Source organism: Salarias fasciatus, chromosome 12 (assembly GCF_902148845.1).
Source record: "Salarias fasciatus chromosome 12, fSalaFa1.1, whole genome shotgun sequence".
Taxonomy (NCBI): domain Eukaryota; kingdom Metazoa; phylum Chordata; class Actinopteri; order Blenniiformes; family Blenniidae; genus Salarias; species Salarias fasciatus.
This window is the reverse complement of record NC_043756.1, coordinates 10190507-10209460: the sequence shown is the minus strand read 5'-3', so window position 1 is coordinate 10209460 and position 18954 is coordinate 10190507. Positions and strand designations below refer to the sequence as shown.

Genomic DNA, 18954 nt, shown 5'->3' with positions numbered 1-18954 from the left:
CTCATTATGTTTTATGGAACATGTTATAAGTGTTTATAATTTAACTTTTTCAATATTTATGTAATTAAATGTCATCAATATGAAAACAAAAATTACAACTATGTGGAACACCCCCCTATTCTTGGAAATAGTTGAGCGGTCCGCACACTGACGTTGCGCTCTGAACTCGCCGAAACATAAGAATCACAGTTTGTCTACGTTGGCGGGAAAAAAGATCGATCACTTTATGCTTGTCATGTATTTTACCTAATCGAGCGACGGTGCGGTGCTCCCACCCAGACTGAACATCGGTGTCTGTCAGAGTTTTGGGCGCGTCTGGACGTTAAGTGGGATTCCTCCTCGGCGGTTTGAGAAAAGGTAGTGACCAGTCAGCTGTGTGTCAGAAGTACTGATCATTGTAATGTGAGCAGCTTTTTGTGTTCATAAGGTTAATTTTAACATTGTACAGGTGTATTGTTACGAAAGTGTATCACGTGGAAGGAGACATATGTGTAGTTTCTGTTTCAAAAGTTGTTTGTAAGGAATTCAGATAAAACCACTCTCTTCAAAATGTTAAATGAACACTCCAGGCAGTACACACCCTCCTGTTTGTTTGTTAGTGGAAGTGTTGCAGGTCATGCAGTCAAACAAGTATTGCAGGATCAGACTTAGCAGCTTCATTAACTTTTCTCGTTGCATAACATACTGTTGTCTTTTTGCTTGCCAGGATGGAGAGCTGTGCACACGTTTTTCAAATCTCTGGGATCAAAACACAGAGCAAGAAGAGACTTTTGATCCAAGGGATCAGACAACTGGGTGGAAGGTACATTGGAGGCTCAGTGAGTATGGATCCTGAAACTTAGAAACTACTGCAACAAAGGATTTAACGTGCAATGTTTTGTTTGTTTTGGTAACTGGAGTTGATTCTAGTGATGAAGTGTTGGGATGTGGTATGAAATGCCCCAAAATACCCTTACATGCCATTAAATGAAATTGTACAATAATCACAAACAAATAAAAATGCAATATTCTAAATTGAACTATGTGGTTTTGCATGGTTTAATAAATGGCACTGTGAAATGTGTTTTCAAATGCAGTCGGTGGATATTTCTGAACTCCATCTACAAATGTTTTGATTAGTCATTATGCAACCCAATGGAATTTTGTCTGATGGTTATTTTTTGCAGGTATATCAGCATGAAAGCACCCATCTCATAATCCCCCAGGTTTTATCAAGTGAAAAGTTTTTATCAGCTTGTGCTGCAGGTTAGTCACCCTCATTCTCATGAGAATATTGCACTTTCCATATGTTTTTTCCCCCAAGCATTTTACTTTTAAAAGTTACCTGATTAACAAAGGGAAGCTTGGATTTCATGCTCCATTGTTGCTTTTCTCCTTCCAGGGAAGTGGGTTGTGACTCCAGACTATGTCTTAGACAGTGTAAAAAATGGTTCCTGGCTTGCCGAGGGGTCCTATGAGGTTGAGCTTTCCACAGATTCCACATCTCCCTCCTACCCTGTCAGGAAGTGGAGGGAGAAGGTTGCGAGTGGGAGTCTCACAGGGGCCTTTCAGGGATGGAGAGTGCTTCTCTTGGTCCAGGAGAACAGCCGCAGAGGCATGTTCAACCGGTGAGACGCTACTGTAAAGGACACCTATCTGTTAAAGAAATCCAATTATTTGGTCAGAATTGCTGAGTATAATGAAGTTATTATTCTTTCACCTTATCCAGGTTGCTAAAAGCAGGCAGGGCGGAAGTGTACCACCGCCCTCCACCGTCTCATGCCTCCATCACTCATGTTATGGCCAAACCTGTCACAGAGAACTCAAAATCCCACAATGCTCCTTGTTATCCTGTGAATCATATAGTCCAGCACCTCTTTGGGGTAAGTCAAATTTATTAATCTATTTATCTTATTTAGCTGGGCCTGTGGCAAACAAGAAAATTAATATCAGTAATAGTGTTATTAGAGCTTTTAGTAATAGTGCTGCATGTGTTGTTGATGTTAGGTTCTTAGAATAGATGTTGAAATTGCCACAATACAAATAAAACTGAAATGACTTGCTGAAGGAACACAGTGAAATCAAAGACTGATGAACACACTCATCCACAATATAAAAGTCAATGTGAGTTTTCTCCAAGTGGACTGTAGGTTCTAAAATGTGTCTTATTCTGTTTGTGGTTCTTGGGAAGCAGGAGTAGAGGTGTCGACATCCTCCCAAAGGTGTTGGCACAACCGAAAAGATATTTTATAACAAAGCAGAATAACCTGCTCGCCAATCAGTACCTCGCCGAGCGGCGGGGGTCCACAGCCTTTGTTCGCTGCACACTGACTCTTCACTCCCACTTTGATTGTAAAGGTCACTCTGATGCCAGACTCTTTTCATTGTTTGGCAGAGTGATTGTGTGAAAGAAAATTTCAGCATGAAAGAAGATGATCCAGAGGACTTTACCTCTGAAGCTGATGAAGACTTCTCAAATTTAGAGAAAGAGCTGAAGAACTACATAATCAAACAAGAGGTTGGTGTGTATGTTTTTTTTTTTTTCTTCATGTAAAGGCATGTTTCAGAGTGTGTGTGGTTTTTGGCAGCACCCATTTTCTTTAGTTGGTCAACACATTTTCACTTAAATGACTTTTTGTTTTTGACAGTTTCTCATGTTTGTCTCTGTTAATGTGGCCTTTCCTCCAGGGTCGCCCAAGGCTGTGCTACTTTGAATTTCTGGGTTGCCATGCCCCCAATCATCCCCCAACACAGGTAGACCTGCGCCCCCCCCCCAACACACACACACACTCTTGATCAGCACTATAGACCTTTAAGATAACTATGTATTTCATCACGAAGAAGAGGTCATTCAATTTCCTTTCATGTCATACATTTCAATGGAAAGTGACATCCAGAGCAAGGGCGCATCATAGCCAGGTCACTGATTTAACCACCACTGTCGGCTGATCTGAGAGTTTTGATTGGCAGGCCTATTAACAATACTCCTCCCTGTCCTGTCCACGCCTTACCCCAGTGGATATCCGTCAGATTGCTATTAGAAGTCCTCATGTATTTCCATTCTTTACCTTCCACGTCCATATGCTATTTGCCAATAAATGACAGTCAGAAATGACCCCCAGGAACTTCCTGTGCCCATTCACTTCTTACTTCTATTACCCTCCTGCCCTCACTTTTTCTCTCCGAACACTGTCGACCTCCTCTGCCAGCGCCGCGTTTCTTCCTCTTTTCCATAGATGTTTTTTTCATAGCTCTTTAATTCCTCCAGGCAACAGAAACGGACTTCAGCAACGTCGGGAGCATGATAGAGTGTGGCCTCTTCAACGAAGCGTTGGACTCAATTAGGAGCGTGTTATTTCCAGGCGTGCTGCCACCGGCGTCGCACCTCGCCGCCCTCATAGCGTACGCTCAGCAGGTACGACCAGAATACCGCCAGAGTTACAGCTCATGCTGCGCTTCAGGAGACTACATGCAAATGTCACTCGCTGGACAACATTCTTGCACGTGGATGATCTTGTATTGGATGATGGATGTAATTTAGGCTTTTTTGATTATTGGGCTCATACATCAGCGGCAGTTTTTTTCCCATAAAATATCCCAAAATGCTTCCATAACCTAAACATTACAGCTTTGACTGATGCATGAATTAAGAAAACTTGAACTTTCTTTTGACTAGATGCAAATAAAGCAATGTAGATTAATGTAAAAGAAAAAAAAAAAATCAGCTTCTGTTGTGCTCTTGCAGGGCAAAACCACACCTGGGTTCCTGCGAAATTTTCACTACATCATGGAAAACCTGATCTTCACAAACCCTCCCTGGCTGGCTCCGAGCTCAGTAAAAAATTATTTCGCTCAAGTGCTGCAGTGTCCTCGCTGTAAGCTGGGCTCCTGGCGTTTCCTGCAGACGGCTGTCAGGTAATGTCGACGTCATGGGAAAATGTTAGATGATATTTTGGTGCTTGCATGTAAGGAGTCGCCTTTCTCCTTGAAGATTATTTGATTTCTCACATTTTGCCATGAAGTGGCACCCTATCAGATTATACGGATTTGGAAATGTACTCAAAAGTGTGTGTGTGTGTGTGATCTTGCAGCTACTGCCTGTCCAGAGAGGACACGTGTCACCCGCTCCCTGGACCCGCTCTGCCCACACTGCTGGATTTCCATTACACCATCCTGATGCTTTTCATGAAGCTCTTCCAGGGGGAATATTACTCTCTTACTGCTGGGTAAAAACACACAAACAAAAAAAAAACTAACAACTCTGAAGTTTATAAATATTCAGCAATCATCCTTTAACAGAACTATATGCTTGATAAGTGTCAGCACAAGTTCCAACTACCAGTCAGCAGCATTTCTCGTTGCTTCTTTGGTCGCGTTACGACAGTTTGTCTTGTCTTTCTCTGCTGTAGAGATTTTGGGCTGTCTCAGGGGACGGGGGTCCCTTCAGCATCATCACTGCTGTATGTAACCATCTGGACTGTGTGGGAGCGCTCCGTCCTGCTGTCCGCCGCCGTGAAACAACTAACTCAGCTCTTAATGGAGGCAGCAGTTGTGGTACATGCTTCATTGTTCCCACTCAATTATATGCATACCGTCTAGAAACAGTCTGTTTTGTAGTTACTCGCCGCTGCTGGCGTGGTCAGATTTGTGATCTGACAGGAAGAAAGTGTGTGGTTGGTCGTTCTGATTTAGTTTTTTTCGTCATTTCAGGACTACGTTGAGCAACCTGAGAAGAAGAAGCTGCACATGGCTGACGCTTTGTTGGACCTGTTCTCTGTGTTGGTGGAGTTCTGGTGTCAGCACCACATCAAACTGAACCAGACGCTCATGCAGAAAGGCCTGAAAGACCTGTCAGAGCACCTTATTGTTGTTAGCCAAGGTACGGTATTAATTATAGCACACACACTATATCTAAAATTAATTTTCATTTAATATTTAATCCGTTGATAGAGCATTATTGTGTTCAGTTAACACGTTGAACTGTTAAATATAAATTTTTCAGATTATTATTTTAAGGAAATTACATCATCCTCTCTGTTTTCTTGTACAGACGTTCCGCCTGGAGCTTTGGCGGAGCTGGCCGTCAGGCTTCGTTCCACCAGGCTGAAGTTGTTGATGACCGATGCCTTGCTTAAGAGCGTCTTCTGCAGCAACGGCATCACCGTGGGAGATGAACCGCTGTCGTACAGGAAAATGGTGCTTTCCTTTCACCTTGTTCCACTAACTTTTGACCAGCTTGTGATTAACCAAACCCTCCTGCATGTTTTCAGTGGCTAAAAAGTGACATTTGACCTCAGGCTGCGCTGGTTTAAGGGATGCTGCAGTGATGATTACGTCATCAGTGTCTCACCAATGATGGAGCTTGTTATAGTTCTAGTATATGTCCCTAAAAGTCCACTAAAAATGCCTTCCACATGAAAAACAAACACTTAATGTGTAAGAAACTACTTTATACTTTAGTACAAACATTTGCATATTCCTACCCAAGTTTCAAGTAATTAAGAAAATTACTTCAATTAGTTACGACAGATTTTATAAATTCACAAATTGTAGTTTTTGTCTGTTTTTTTGTTTCCTTTTTGTTTAGTAAAGTGAAATCAAACCCAGCTGTTCCGCATTAGTTAATATGGCGTTGGGAGAATCGGCTGGGATTACGTTGCGGTTCAGCGCTCCACAGAGAAGGATCGCCGATGTGGTCCCACCATTATATTATGTTGCAGTATAACATCTGGCTTTCTCACTCACCGCTGGTGTCTGTGAGCCCGTTCTGTCCCCGGGGACTCATACATCCCCATGCAGTGTAAAGACACTAACCTAACCTTGTGTGTGTGTGTGTCTGGGTGGCTTCTGACAGGTGCTTTCTTACCTGCCTCTTCTGGGGAGTTTAGCTCGGAGTCCCAGCGGTGCCTGCCTCCGGACTGGAAGCAACCGCAGGTCAGTTAACTCGCAGCTGTCCGTCGGCGCCGCTGTGCGTCTTCCCGGCGCACGTTCTCATCAGAGCCTCGAGCAGCGCATGCAAGGACATACATGCGGAGTTGGGAGGCTGCTCAGAGGTCAGCAAGTTGGCGAAATCCTCCCACCACATTTTTAAACCAACTTGGATACATTTCTGACCCTTTAAGTGCTTTCTCGCTGCGGCTTCCTGCACAGCGTTGCATTTCAATAACAGAATCTCAAAAAACAGAATTATTTGTTATTAAAGATCTGCTGAAAAATGAGCTTTAGATAAACTAGAAATTTGGTTGAGTCTCGGTTTGAGGCTCGGTCCCATCAGGGTTTGTTGCCACACAGTTTGCACTCTCACTGAAGCGCTCCAAGAAAATCTGCCACCCTCTCAAATTAGTTGCATTCCACCTTTCGTGAGTTCATGTGCCATCCTTGTGTGTTTTAGAGCAAACCCAGCGGTTTGCTTTACCTCCATCGTCGGGTTTCAACCCACATTAGCGGGAAACGGCAAAAAAAACGGGCGGAGAAATGTTCAGAAGCGACGGGAACTGTGAGGTGGAAGGAAACAAAGGAACACCTGGAGGGAGGAGGAGTGAGTGGAGGTGAGGAGCAGAGATGCATGAATGAAGGGACTGGGGGGAAAGCTGGAGACAGACAAATGGAGGTCAGACGGAGCGTGAGGAGCTGGCATGTGATGGGTCATGCCCAGGTCTGATCCTATCAGTGTGTGCCGGCTGACAGGAGGGGTGCACAGGGAGGTTAAACCTGTTCTCCCTCTCCCTCTCTCTCCCTCTCTCTCAACTCTAATTTGGACAGGGAGTCGACAGATAGACGAGGATATCCCATTGGGCCTTTGTGCCTTCCCTGACGACCACCAGCTCTCCGCCTTCACCCCCCTCCCGTTCCCCACCTCTCTTGATCTGCCCTCGCATACTAAATCCCTCTCTCCATGCAATTACACACACACACACACACACACGAGTCTCCGTTCCCCGTATCAGACATCTGCTGCAGCACCAGCAGGTATTTGGCCTGGAGTCGGGCAGGAGTCACCAGGGAGCAGGTTCATGTGAAGGCTACTAGTTCATCTTCTGACCGCATCCCCGCTCCTCTCCGTCACCGACTCCTCTTCCACACTTTCAGTTTTCACTCCACTTTGAAGGCTTTGGCTGATTTTCACACGGGCTTGACGCGCGCTAAATAAAATCGGGAATGCCGCCTGTGCAAATGAGATAACGGGACGCCAAAGGGCATGTGAAATCTTTTGACCCTAACATAAAGAATGTAATCGAAATGACAAAGCCTGTAGTAAACTGAGATCTGGAACCGAAAGGAAAATCTTGTTTCCTTTTTTTTTTCACGAGTGAATTCATATTATACTCACACTTCTATTGATTGTGACTCTCTTAATCAATTAACAGAGCCTGTTTTAAGGCATTTGAGTCTGACACACTCCTCAGTCTTTAGCGAAAGCTCCTGCGAGTCAGTAAAATCAATTAAATAATTTATTATTGTAAATGTGCAATACTTCAAATACAGTTGTTTGTAAAATGCTTTTATTTGATTATAAATCCCACATACTGATCATATTCTTCTGTAAATCAGTGTTGATGTTAAAGAGTCTCAGTTTTTTTTGTGCTTTTTCTTGCTGAGAGCACAAGACTGGATCCCGGCAGTATGCTGAGTATTGGATTTATAAAAAAGAGCAGCGGCGGGTCAGCGGGGTTGAGAGGAGCCACGTGACCCTTTTATCTTTCATTTCTGGCTGTTAGAACGCATTAGCCTGTTTTTATGTGACGCGGGGCTGCTGCGGCTTAGAGATGGCGAGCGCTCCCTTCCTCTGCTCCCGCGGACAGGCTGGCATCGGGGCGCGCGTCCAAACCTATACCCGGCCGATAGTTCGGATGATTGAGCGACTTTTTCAGACGGTCGTGTCAGTTTCTAAGTTTATGAATAAAAGTGTAATATCATCTATATCGGCTTTTATACAAGTCGAGATTACAGGGATCTGGATATAAACCCGTCCGATTCTGGACGTGGTTTCACGTTTATTTCCACATGGTGAAGTAAACGTGACCTGACAGATAAAGGAAGTTACTGTCGGTGTGGAACGTACGGCGCATGCATCATGTTTAGTTTTTCTCGCCCCCGAGTCCATTTCAGTTATTGCTCACAAGTTTTCTTTCGGAGTCGTCCTCCAAGGACACTCCCCCACTGCAGGCCTGAAATCGATAGCTGGACCGGTGACAGCAAGCCGGAGTCCTTAAAGTAGACCGTGAGGGATGAGAGGTCCGGCGCATAGACACCGCTCTGCCGCCGGCCCGTATAGACAGGGGGACACTTGGGTGAAGTGGTTTGAGAAGAGACGAGCTCCGCCCTCATCATACACACTGTTATGGAGTCTCTCTCTTTCTCACACACACACACACACACGCAGATCCCGTCTCATCTCTTCTCAGCCTTGTCCTTGCTAATAACAAGCAGCGTGACAGGACGTGTGTTTCCTCCTCACTGCTGGGAGCTCCTTCCTGGCTTCTGAACAACCCAATTACCAGGGAACAAGCCTCTTCCCTGTTATACGGATGGCACTCCACTTCAATGCGGCGCACGCGCGTGCGCACGGATGCGTACGCACACATACACACGCACACACGCGCGCGACACCTGTCAGACTTCATGCAGGCGGATCTTCCATACCTACACACAGGACTAGTGACAGCCCACAGCTATTAGCACGCCACCACTTTGAAGAGGCTTCACTTTCTTTTACTAGTTATTCCTCCTAATGTGCTTGCTCACATCGGATTCTTCGTCTCTGCATTTGAGGCGTTAAGTGGGAGGAAAAGTGCTTTGGAGACGGCAACAGAGGACGGGGTGTGTGAAGTGCGTGTGCACGCGGGTGTGTGTGGCCTGCGCGGCAGGGGGCTTGACAGATATTGTCAGATTTCATTTAAGATGATGCCGAGCCGCGAGGGATTCATTTGCTAACGGCACTTTTCGGAGTTGTAGTGACGCCGGTTCCACTGCCTGGACCGCCGGATCTCCCGGCTGTCACGCCGTAACGGTCACTCCCTGGAACATGGCGTTTGTTTACATGAATAATTGATCATCACAAGCTTGAATTTGAAAGAATTAATAAATATATGCAGCTTTTTATCATGAAATCCTGGACTGTTGTTACTTTGTCTTTTGTGCAGAGTTGGAAAGTCTTCTGGGAGCGAAGCGAACTTGGAGAAAGAGAACATCCCCAGAGGCTTCAGCAGAGTTAACGCAGCAGGTACGGCAACACACACACACACACACACACACACACACACACACACTGCTTAAACAATGTAACTTCACATTTGCAAGGAGCAGACTTTTAATGGACTGATGCACTACTGTAGGTCATCAGTAAAAAGGGCCATGATGGCTCCGTCATCACTTCCAGTTTAATGAAGAGCACATAATGCATGGAGCCGGTGATTGATTTGCATCGGGCCGCGCTTCCATCTCGTCAGCTGTAAGAGCAACTTGGCTGCATACGCGGGCCCGGCCGTCGTGCGTTTGTCGGCGGAGTTCGGACCGTATTATCACCTCGGTGTGACGCCGCCTCCTCTCGCATTGAAATTCACCACTGAGCTTTTTATTTTTGCTTTTCCCCTCATGTCTTATTCACCTTTCTGGGTTGGAAAAAAAAAAAAAAAAGACCCTGAACATATAAATATATAAATAAATGGCACGAACAGAAATAATGGGTTCCTCGCACAAAACAATAACACATATTAGTACGCACAGTGTGCCTCAGATCTCCATTTTAGGGATATTAAATGCAGCAATTAGGGGTAGCGGTGAAAATATACAGTGGCTGCACTGGTGGAACTTCCTGCAATTAGAGGCATGGTACTCTGTGTGAACTCTCGAAGGTGTCAGAGCTCATATCTCCCCCCTCCACCTGATCAGAAAGGCCCTGTGCCGGCGCAAAGGAGGGGTGGAGGGTAAAGGAGAGGCGGTGGGGGAGGAGGGGGAGGGGGAGGGGATGGGGGGCTGAGGCAGGAGACTCAAGGCTGTTGGCATGTGTTGTTTTTCCACTACGTGATCTCTATACCGATGCGGTTGGCATTAATTTTTGATGAACCATCGGCACAGCATCCTCCCCTCTCACCCTCTCATCCCATTCTCTCTCTCTCTCTCTTTCTCCCTCGCTCTTTTTCTTTACAGCCTCTTTCACCCACATATGTAAGCTCACTTTCTTATATTCTGCACATTTTTTTTTTTTTTTTTTTTTTTTTTTTTTTTTTCCTGCTTTAGAGCATCCGTGTCGCCTCCTGGAACTTCTGTATCTTTGTTACAGTAGCTGAGAGGGGTTGAGGGATTTGGGAGGAACTTCTCTCTTCCAGTCCCACTTTTTGCTCCTGGAAGCTCGGCGGAGATCTCGGGGATTAATCAGCCCGAATACGCCGCGCCGAGCTCGTCAAACAGGAACGGCTGAGTTTCGCTGTTTAAAAAAGCATTTGCCTTCAGTTATTTGGCGGCCTTCAAACAAGCCTTCAAAGTCAACAAAGTTTAAGGGCTGAGTTCATTGTTGCAGAGACTGTAAAGCTTCATCCAGACTAATGTTTAAATGGCCGCTACTTCACTGTAGTCTTAAAGTGGAGCTTTATTGTCATAAACTATAAATAACACGTTTAGAAGTGCCTTGTTTCTCTTGGACCTTTGTTTTCTTGGAAAAGCTACAGCTGAAATATTTTATTTGATCGGGAAGTCTGAGTGCCAGTTAAAAAGCAGAAAACCTTCCATTTATAACTTAAGGCTAATTGTGCTCTCCTCCTGTTTGAACGATGATGGTTTTATTGTCAGTGTAAGTCTGTAAGAATTGAGGGAAACTTTACTACGTTTCAAAGAATTACCTGGAACATGTTGGAGAAGCCTTTGTTTTATGCATTTAAAAGAAACTGAGTCAGTGATAATGTCAGGGGTTAATTGGAACTAGAGAAAACCCACTCAGGGAGCACATGCAAACTCCATATAGACACAGGCCCCACCCAACGCGAGGCAAGGCTTTTCTTTCTGTGAGCTAAGAGTGATAAACTGTACTCTACAAACTCTTTCAAACTAAAGGAACAAACACGGACGTTGATACAGCCCTGAAGTTAATCAGCTGTTACTGGATAAGGTTTTATAAAGGGTACCTTTGACTCGAACTAAAATACACCAAGTCAAATGCACTCAGCTTTACATTCTGAAGAAGCGGCTCCGACTCACCAGTGTGTCTGTACAAGTGGTGTGGAGTGATGATCAATGCAGACACAGTCATGTGCCAAACACTTGGCACACAACTGCAGCTTTTTCCCAGATTTAGCAGGTAAAATATAATGGGGACTTTTTTGGAGGGTGAAAATTGACCACAGAACTAAATGGTTCTGTTCATTGACTTGGCAGAGGTTTCTGTGGCAGTCCCTCATATGAGGGTTTGTTTTAATTATCAGTCACTTCCTGTTTCTGCTGCATCACTTCCTGTCAGCTGGGCGAAATCTAAGGTGTGACTTAGTGGTTTTTTTTTTTGTTTTTTTTTTTAAGTGATCCAATGGATTTATTTTGGGAGTAATTCAATAATTGATTTATTTTTAGCATGTTAATGTTATTTTTTAACACAGCGGCCTCCCATTCTGAGGCGTTAATTCTCACGAGGCTCAATGAAATCTTAGCAATCCTCTCTTGGAGAGGAGCTTTCACAGCCAGCGACAGTAGTAGTCTTCAAAATAGTTTTTAAGTGCTTCCAATAACTGGCACGGAATACCTTTTCTAACACATTCCTGACAAATAGCATTGTTACAGGCTTCCAGCAGCTCTTTGGTCCGGGGATCAGCGGGCCAAGCAGCACTTTACAGGAGTGCAGCAAGCAGACTGTGGGATATAAAGAGCAACACATACATTTAACTTTTCTATTAAAGTGTGAAACGGGGGATTTATAGAAAAGGACAGGCGGATTTATCCTTTCCGTGCTTGTAAATGCTGAGCATGCAATTACCCCTATAATAGAGGCGTTGTGTCCAAATTGAAGCCATTAAAGTGATTTAACAGTGCGTGGATTGGCCCTGGCATTTGCGAGGATGTGTACACATGGGGTGTAGTGGAATGGATGTTTAATCACAGCGTTTTAGCGGCCGGTAATAGCAGAGCGGCCCGTGTGGAAGACCGACATGCCCCACAGTGTTGCTCGCTCATTAGGGACTGGAGTTTGGACGCGGCTCCTCTCTCCGTTTGGGTGTTTCTGATTTTTTTTTTTTTTTTTTTACTTTGGGTGTATTAGCTTCGCTGGGCTGATTGACCCTGTTATTGTCGCTGACGTTGACGCTGCGAAGCTTCCGGTGAAGTCAGATAAACTACTGCTGCGCGTTTTTCATCGTACAAAAAACACTTGTGTCTGCAGCAGCAGAGGATGTCCTGGAAGATTCAGCTATAAGTGTAATTTCACACTTTTTTTGGTGAAGAAAACACAGAGAGACGGACAACTGCACACACTCTCATTCGCACTAAGAAACAATTTAGGGTGATCAGTTAACCTCACTTGCTTGTTTTTGGACTGTGGGAGTAAACCGGATTATCTGGAGGAAACCCACGCATGCACAGGGAGAACATGCAAACTTCATACAGAAAGGCCCCAGCCGGGATTTGAACCTGGACCTTCTTCACAGAAGAATTTGAGTCTTGAATTTATTAGAATTGTTTCAGAAATGTCAGCTGGATGGGGTTAAGTCTTGACCTGGCCTGAGGAGAACCTGTGTTTGAATCCCGGTTGTGGCAGGAAGGACACCTGGGGGAAAAAAAAAAAAAAGTCAAAGCTGCAACGGCGTCCAGAGACGAAGCGCCGAACACATTTCACTCCCGTTGTTGAAGAAACGTGTAGATGTAGCAGGTTGAGTTGACACTGTGAAATGAAAAAAATATCAAGATCAGATAAGCTGTGTGAATCCAAACCAGATGATTGGAGGTTACAGCACCCCGAGTCCTGTGTAGAGGGTTTTTTTTTTTTTTCTTCCTACATCAATCTATTTCTGGTCTCTCTTTCCAGAGACCGCGGGGAGAACAGGTCACGTCCTGCAGGGACGTCTTTTAAAATACAGCTGTTCTTCTTATCTAGTTGGTTTGTGTCTGTTTGTGATGCGATGGCCATCCACACCACCTTCTGCAGGTTCTCTTGCTCCCTAAACATAGTCAGCTAAAAAAAAAAAAGAACATTTTAAAGCATCCCTCGTAACTATAGGACAGGACTCATGGGGATGATTGCATCAAAATTCAAGGACTGGAATTAAGAAACCACCAGAAAATAAGATGGATAAATAAACCACCTGAAAACCCTGTTTCAATATGGTATGTGAATTCATGTCTTCCCACTTTCATTGATAAAAGATGACCTATGTACATGTGACTAATCTCTATATAAGCAGCTATGGGTAAAAAATGAGCATTTCTCTCCTCCTGTTTGCTATATTTTGCATGACAGTCCTACTACAGAGGATTTACCCATCTCCCACATTTTTTTCCCCCCCGTTTCCACTTTTCAACCTCTTAACTACGGCTGGATGGCATTTAATGCATCTCGTGCATCCTCAAAGAAGAAGAAAGACATTCTCGAGAATGAATGGGACCCGCCGTTCTCGATATTTTGCCTACACGCTTTGAAATGCAGGAAGCCCTTTTACCCTCCTCGCTCTCTCCTCCTCGGTCACCCCCTCGGTTTCCTCTCCCGCTCCCCTCTCTGCTGTGTGGCGTGCCGGAGCGGTGCCCCCGTACAGGCGTGGCGTCCTGGGGAGAGCTAGTAAAGCATTTATTACAGGCTTTGCAGTTCTGTATTATACTGGCAAGCACAGAGCCACTCATGCTTGGCCTTTAACTTCCCTCTGAAGTTCAACCACACATGAAAAGAGGGGGCTCTGGGCCACTAATATATTCCTGATTTAATATTGTATCAGGGAGGAAGAAAAAAAAAAAAAAAAAGTGAGGGATGCAGTAAAGATGGTGGAGGAAAAAAAGAAGAGATGAAGCAAGGAGAGGAAAATTGTGTTTAAAAATGTAAATGGAGTCTTTTGAGAGTTTTTCTTTCCCTCCGTCCCTCTTCACTGGTAGTTTGCTGATTAAATATCACGTGGCGACAGTGGCAATGCCCAGCGGAGCTTTTGAACCCGGGGTGTGTGAAGAATCCTTTTGGAGGCTTTGTGCGTGGGCTGTCTAGCAGAACTTCCTCTCTAATAACAATGTAGGGGACGGGCGGACAGGAAGCCGGACCGCTTTCTCCCCGCGCCGCTCGTTCACTCCCATGTTAACTTTGATGGGCACCGGGGGTGAAAGTGGAAAATCTCTGTGTGTAAAAAAGAGCGACTCGATTCAGTCCAACTCTCCATCTTTAATTTTTTTTTTTTCTTTTTCCTCCCGGTTTTTTCCCCCCCTCTTTGAAAGATCTCCCCCTTTTTCTCATCACTCTTCTTAAATCGCATCCTCATTGGTGGCTCGTACTTTTTTTTAGGTCAGATTTTTTTTTCTTCCCCCCCTGTTTGGGGACATTTCCGTGGTGTTTCACTGGTGTGTTCACCATAAGCAGGGGGACAATGGGAAGGACATCAGGCACACCCTGATTTTGGATTTTCTCTTTTCTCTTCCGCCTCTTCTGTCTTCTGCTGGGTGTGTTTGTTGTGTATGTGTATGTGTGCGCGCACGCCTGTGTATGTGTGTGTGTGTGTTTGTTCTGGTCGAAGGAGAGACCCTCCTCCACCGAGCTTGCAAGAGGAACCAAGTGGAAATGGTGCTTCAGATCCTGACGCTTCCTGGCACAGACGTCAACGTTAAAGGTAAGACTTTCCCGATTTCTCCCCCCCTTTTTTTTTCTTTTTTTTTTTCCTTCGTAACCTCTGTCTCAGCGTCATCTCACTTCACTCCCACCGTTTGCTCGAGGGTTTCGGCGAGCGATTAACATTGAAGGGGGGGAAAAGATAGAAGAGAAGGAATAGGAGTGTGTGTGTGTGTGCGTCATCATTGAGGTTAACCTTTAGCTAAAATGTAAAGGGTGTGTCTAGATAGAGCGGGATGGGTTTTGGAGTCTCAGATTTATAGATTTACGGCCACTTTGCTAAGTGAGGAGAATGCCTTTTGATATTTCAGAGTGACTTTCTTTACTCCCTTTAGGTCAAATATAATGACTCGTCCTCCTTTTATGGAAATGTGCCGTTTCAAAGGTTTCTCAGATTCGTAATCGCCCTTTAATAACAGCCCAAATTCACTTACATCTCAGTGGGTGACGGCGGGTTTCTGAAGTCCGGAATCTGATCAAGTGAAAACTACGGGCGGAATCGCAAAATTACAGCCGTCGCGTTAGTTTCTCTCCCAGGCCCGCGCTAATTGAGGCGGAACATTTTCAGTTTTTGGTATCTCGGCCGATAAAATGGAGCAAAGTTGTGATTAGTGTAGTTTTTTTATGTAAAAAAAAAAAAAGAATCGGTCTGCTGTTTTCAGTCTTCCAGGAGCCTTAAAACAGGCGGAGACGCTGAAACCCGTTGATCATCCCCTTAAAAAGCAAATGAATCAAAGATGACGAGTATTTAATCAAGAATGATGATTAAACTCTAAATTCAGTGATGGTAGTTTTTTAAATTTGTTTTGTTTTTTGTCAAAGATCTTGGATTAAACACAGTACGGTGTTGTGTCGGTGGCCTTAATCTCTTTGCAGTGAGTCTCCTGTCAATTGGTTCTGCGTTCCTCCAGACAGCCCCTGGTTACTGACTTGTGAAACGTGTTGTTAATTAGTTCTCAGAGCTAACCAACCGCTTCACCGCCACAGAGCGGAATCGCATCCTTGACACTAAGATCACTCTCTGAATAGCTTTAGTCTCCTGTTCATGTCAAACTTAAGTCTGATGCTTAAACTTTCAACAAACTAACCGAGTCATAGAAGTTTCTATGAACACTTGTTGTACAGAGTATTGATCCTTCTGATGGAATAATGGTTGATTTTGTTGATGCAGACCATGCAGGCTGGACTCCTCTGCACGAGGCGTGCAACCACGGCAGCGCCGAGTGTGTGGCGGCTTTGCTGCGTTGCCATCCCGCCCCTGTGATTGACAGCCAGGTGGGCGGCGTGAGTCCGCTACATGACGCCCTGCTCAACGGACACATGGACATTGCCAAAATGCTTCTGGAACATGCAGGTGGGTAAACCGTTTCTCACAGACAAGACACGAAGGGTTGATTGGGGCGGCCCTAAGCTGATCCAGACCAAACAAGAGAGTCCTGGGTCGACGTCTAACATGCCTGGTCAACGTAATCAGGATGCTGATTGACCAGGCATGTTAAACAGAATCAAACCTCCAATGGAAGATGGCCAGGGAACATCCTCATCAGATGCCTGAACCACCTCAACTGGTTCCTTTCAGGGTTTAGGAGCAGCATCTCCGCTTTCAGTTTGCATCGGATGGCTGTACGCCTCCTTATATATCAAAGAGTGACGCCTGCAACTCGGTGGACAAAGCTAGTTTCAGCTACTTGTATCTGCGATCTCATTCTTTCGGCCATGGCCCAGAGTTCATGGCCATAGGCGACCAGTAAACATAGAGCTTTGTTTTGAGGCCTGTACGACTTTTGGCCGTTCCAGATGGGAGATAACGATTGTCAGAGAATGGTGGCGATGTCTTTGGTCTTGGCTCTAAGTCGGTGGTCCTTTGTCGTCCTGTGTTGTTTATGTTTACATGTTGTGTGTTTTGTTGGAAAATGACTGTCGGTAAATGCTAATGGCATGCAATGCTAACATAAAACGCTAGTAGATGCAAACAAGTACGTACCTCAAGCTCCCTTTGGAAAAATTGGCATCCCAAATCCTCCTCACTTATTGAGTACCTATTCTCCTCCTTTTTTTGGGATTTCCTTCCAAACACACAAATATCACAAGGGTAAACTCACCGTGTCCACCTAACAGGATGGATGCAAAAGATATTCCAGAGCTCTGAGCCCGCGAGGCTCCAAATAGGAGCCACTTGTAGGTCACGGGTGGGGTGTGTCTAAACGGGCTCCGTCCAATTGTGTCCAGTCCACCCTACTGTGTCTCACTGAGAGTAAACCAGCGCGGGAGTAAACCCAACTGGAGTGAATGTCGGCGCTCTGTTGATGCTTTGGTTACCATCAGCTTGCGTACTCATCGTGCAGTCTGCACAGAGAAAACTTCATATCGTGGCCAAAGATTTTTAGATCCCTGTCGTACAGTGTGGCAAGTTGTGAAATTATAACATTGTTAAAATTTTAGTCAGTGCAGGCCTCTAGAGCTTAGCTCCCTCTTCACCACAACAGTCCAGTGCAGTGACGGCATTGTCACAGCCGTTTGTCCAAATCTGTGGCCAATCTCGTGATCCCTCCACTTATCTCTCATAAATAAGAGCCTGGCATACTTAAACTCCTCCACCTATGCAACTTTGAAGTGCAAAGACCAGATAGCCTGCAGTAGCAGCTCTGGTGCTCTATAATTCTTAAACACTTCCCAGAAGACAACTCGGGGGATGCAGTCGTGAGCTTTCTCCAAACAAACTCCCATTACCCCTCTATAGTCTGTGAAACGATGAAGAGCGGATTTCTTGTACCAAGACCAGGACAGAATCCACATTGTTCCTCCTGTATCGACGGTTCGACTATCGGTCAGAGTCCGATAGTCCCTTTTTATGACCTATCTGGGCTCCTTCTCCGTCACAGACTTTTCTTCCACTACTGATACAGCCACTTTCAGCCCGATTATGCCGGTCTGCAGAGTCAAGAATCCCTGCAGCCAGCCAGGCCCTGAAGGCCTCCTTTGTCAGCTTGGCCACTTCCTGGACTACTGATGTCCACCATGTGTCCCCGGACTGCTTCCAAGACAGACACCAGTGATCTCCTGGCCACAGCTGCTTTCCACAGTGAAGGTCTTGAGCAGGCTCCAGTTGAAATCCTTTCGGACAGAGTCTTTTGTTTGGTCGATCATTGACCTGGAACTCTAGGATCTCTGGTGCCAAGTACACTCAGGAGCATCTCTGTGTTCAAACATGGTGTCTGTTATGTAAAGTCCATGATGAGAGCAGAAATCCAACCACAGCTCACTGCTCAGATTCAGATGAGTCAGACCGTTCCTTCCAGTCAACCCTTTCCAGGCAGCCCAATCACCCAGGGAGACTATGGAGTCCGTTGACGGTGCCCTTTTCCAGGACGTCACCCATTCATTCCAAGAAGGCCGAGTACTCTGAGGTGCCGTTTGGTGCAATAAGCACAAACAGCAGTCAGAGTTTCCGATGATCAGGTGAAGGATGATCGAGCCAAAGGTGCGATTACCATGCATTATGGGGGAAGTGGGATCATGGAGTTTGAGGTTTTGAAGCATGGTTTTTACTAAATGTCACTAACTGCTCTGTGGTGTTAGCGCTCGAGTTTCAGGCGAGTTCCTCAACTCTGGCGATCAAGACAATAACAGAGTGTGCTGTAAAGGGTTGTACACTGAAACACACACACAGAGAAGTTACTCTGGGCCCCAGAGGCTGCAGGTGTAGACGATCCATACCATCCACCCCGCTCTTCACTGCTCCCGCGGTGCTCGACTTTCATGATCCACGTGTAGTTCTGTCTGTCTAAACACATTACAGCGTCGCCCCATAAGATGTCTGTTAATGTCTGCCTGACGAGATTCGACGAGTCGGGATGCACTGCGTTGTGAGACTCGCACGCAGTTTTTTTTGGGGGGGAAATGTGTCACAACAAGTAGTCTGTGCGTCTGCGTGTTTGACTGCCTCACGCAACCTGAAGTGGGGAGGGGCTGAAGCGAGCGAGAACGGTGTCTTCGCTCAGGAGAGGGTGGCATCGCTGGCTGCACGGCGGCAGGTGGCAGAGGGAAATAACTGTGTGTGTGTGTGTGTGTGTGTTTTGAAGTGAGGGTGGGGGGATGGGGAGGGGTGCTATTTGCCTCCGTCGTCGTCTGCCATGTAACATACCTCTGCCTCAGCTCACTTCTCAGTTTGACTAATTATAGTTAATTTGATTCGACTT

At 45.5% G+C, this 18954-nt stretch overlaps 1 protein-coding gene across 1 annotated transcript in view; it reads left to right on the top strand.

Annotated features, from left to right (window-relative positions):
- The first annotated feature begins 194 nt into the window (after positions 1-194).
- The window catches only part of slf1 (SMC5/6 complex localization factor 1), a 27830-nt gene continuing 9070 nt past the window's right edge, over positions 195-18954 (top strand). Inside the window, exons 1-17 of the mRNA XM_030105453.1 lie at positions 195-357; positions 707-818; positions 1167-1245; positions 1382-1607; positions 1709-1862; positions 2375-2497; positions 2668-2733; positions 3248-3394; positions 3725-3894; positions 4071-4205; positions 4389-4533; positions 4690-4858; positions 5030-5175; positions 5834-5913; positions 9123-9202; positions 14664-14756; positions 15927-16109. Coding sequence (XP_029961313.1) covers positions 708-818; positions 1167-1245; positions 1382-1607; positions 1709-1862; positions 2375-2497; positions 2668-2733; positions 3248-3394; positions 3725-3894; positions 4071-4205; positions 4389-4533; positions 4690-4858; positions 5030-5175; positions 5834-5913; positions 9123-9202; positions 14664-14756; positions 15927-16109 — 2107 coding nt within the window. The 5' untranslated portion in view covers positions 195-357; position 707. The remainder of the gene's footprint in view (positions 358-706; positions 819-1166; positions 1246-1381; positions 1608-1708; positions 1863-2374; positions 2498-2667; positions 2734-3247; positions 3395-3724; positions 3895-4070; positions 4206-4388; positions 4534-4689; positions 4859-5029; positions 5176-5833; positions 5914-9122; positions 9203-14663; positions 14757-15926; positions 16110-18954) is intronic.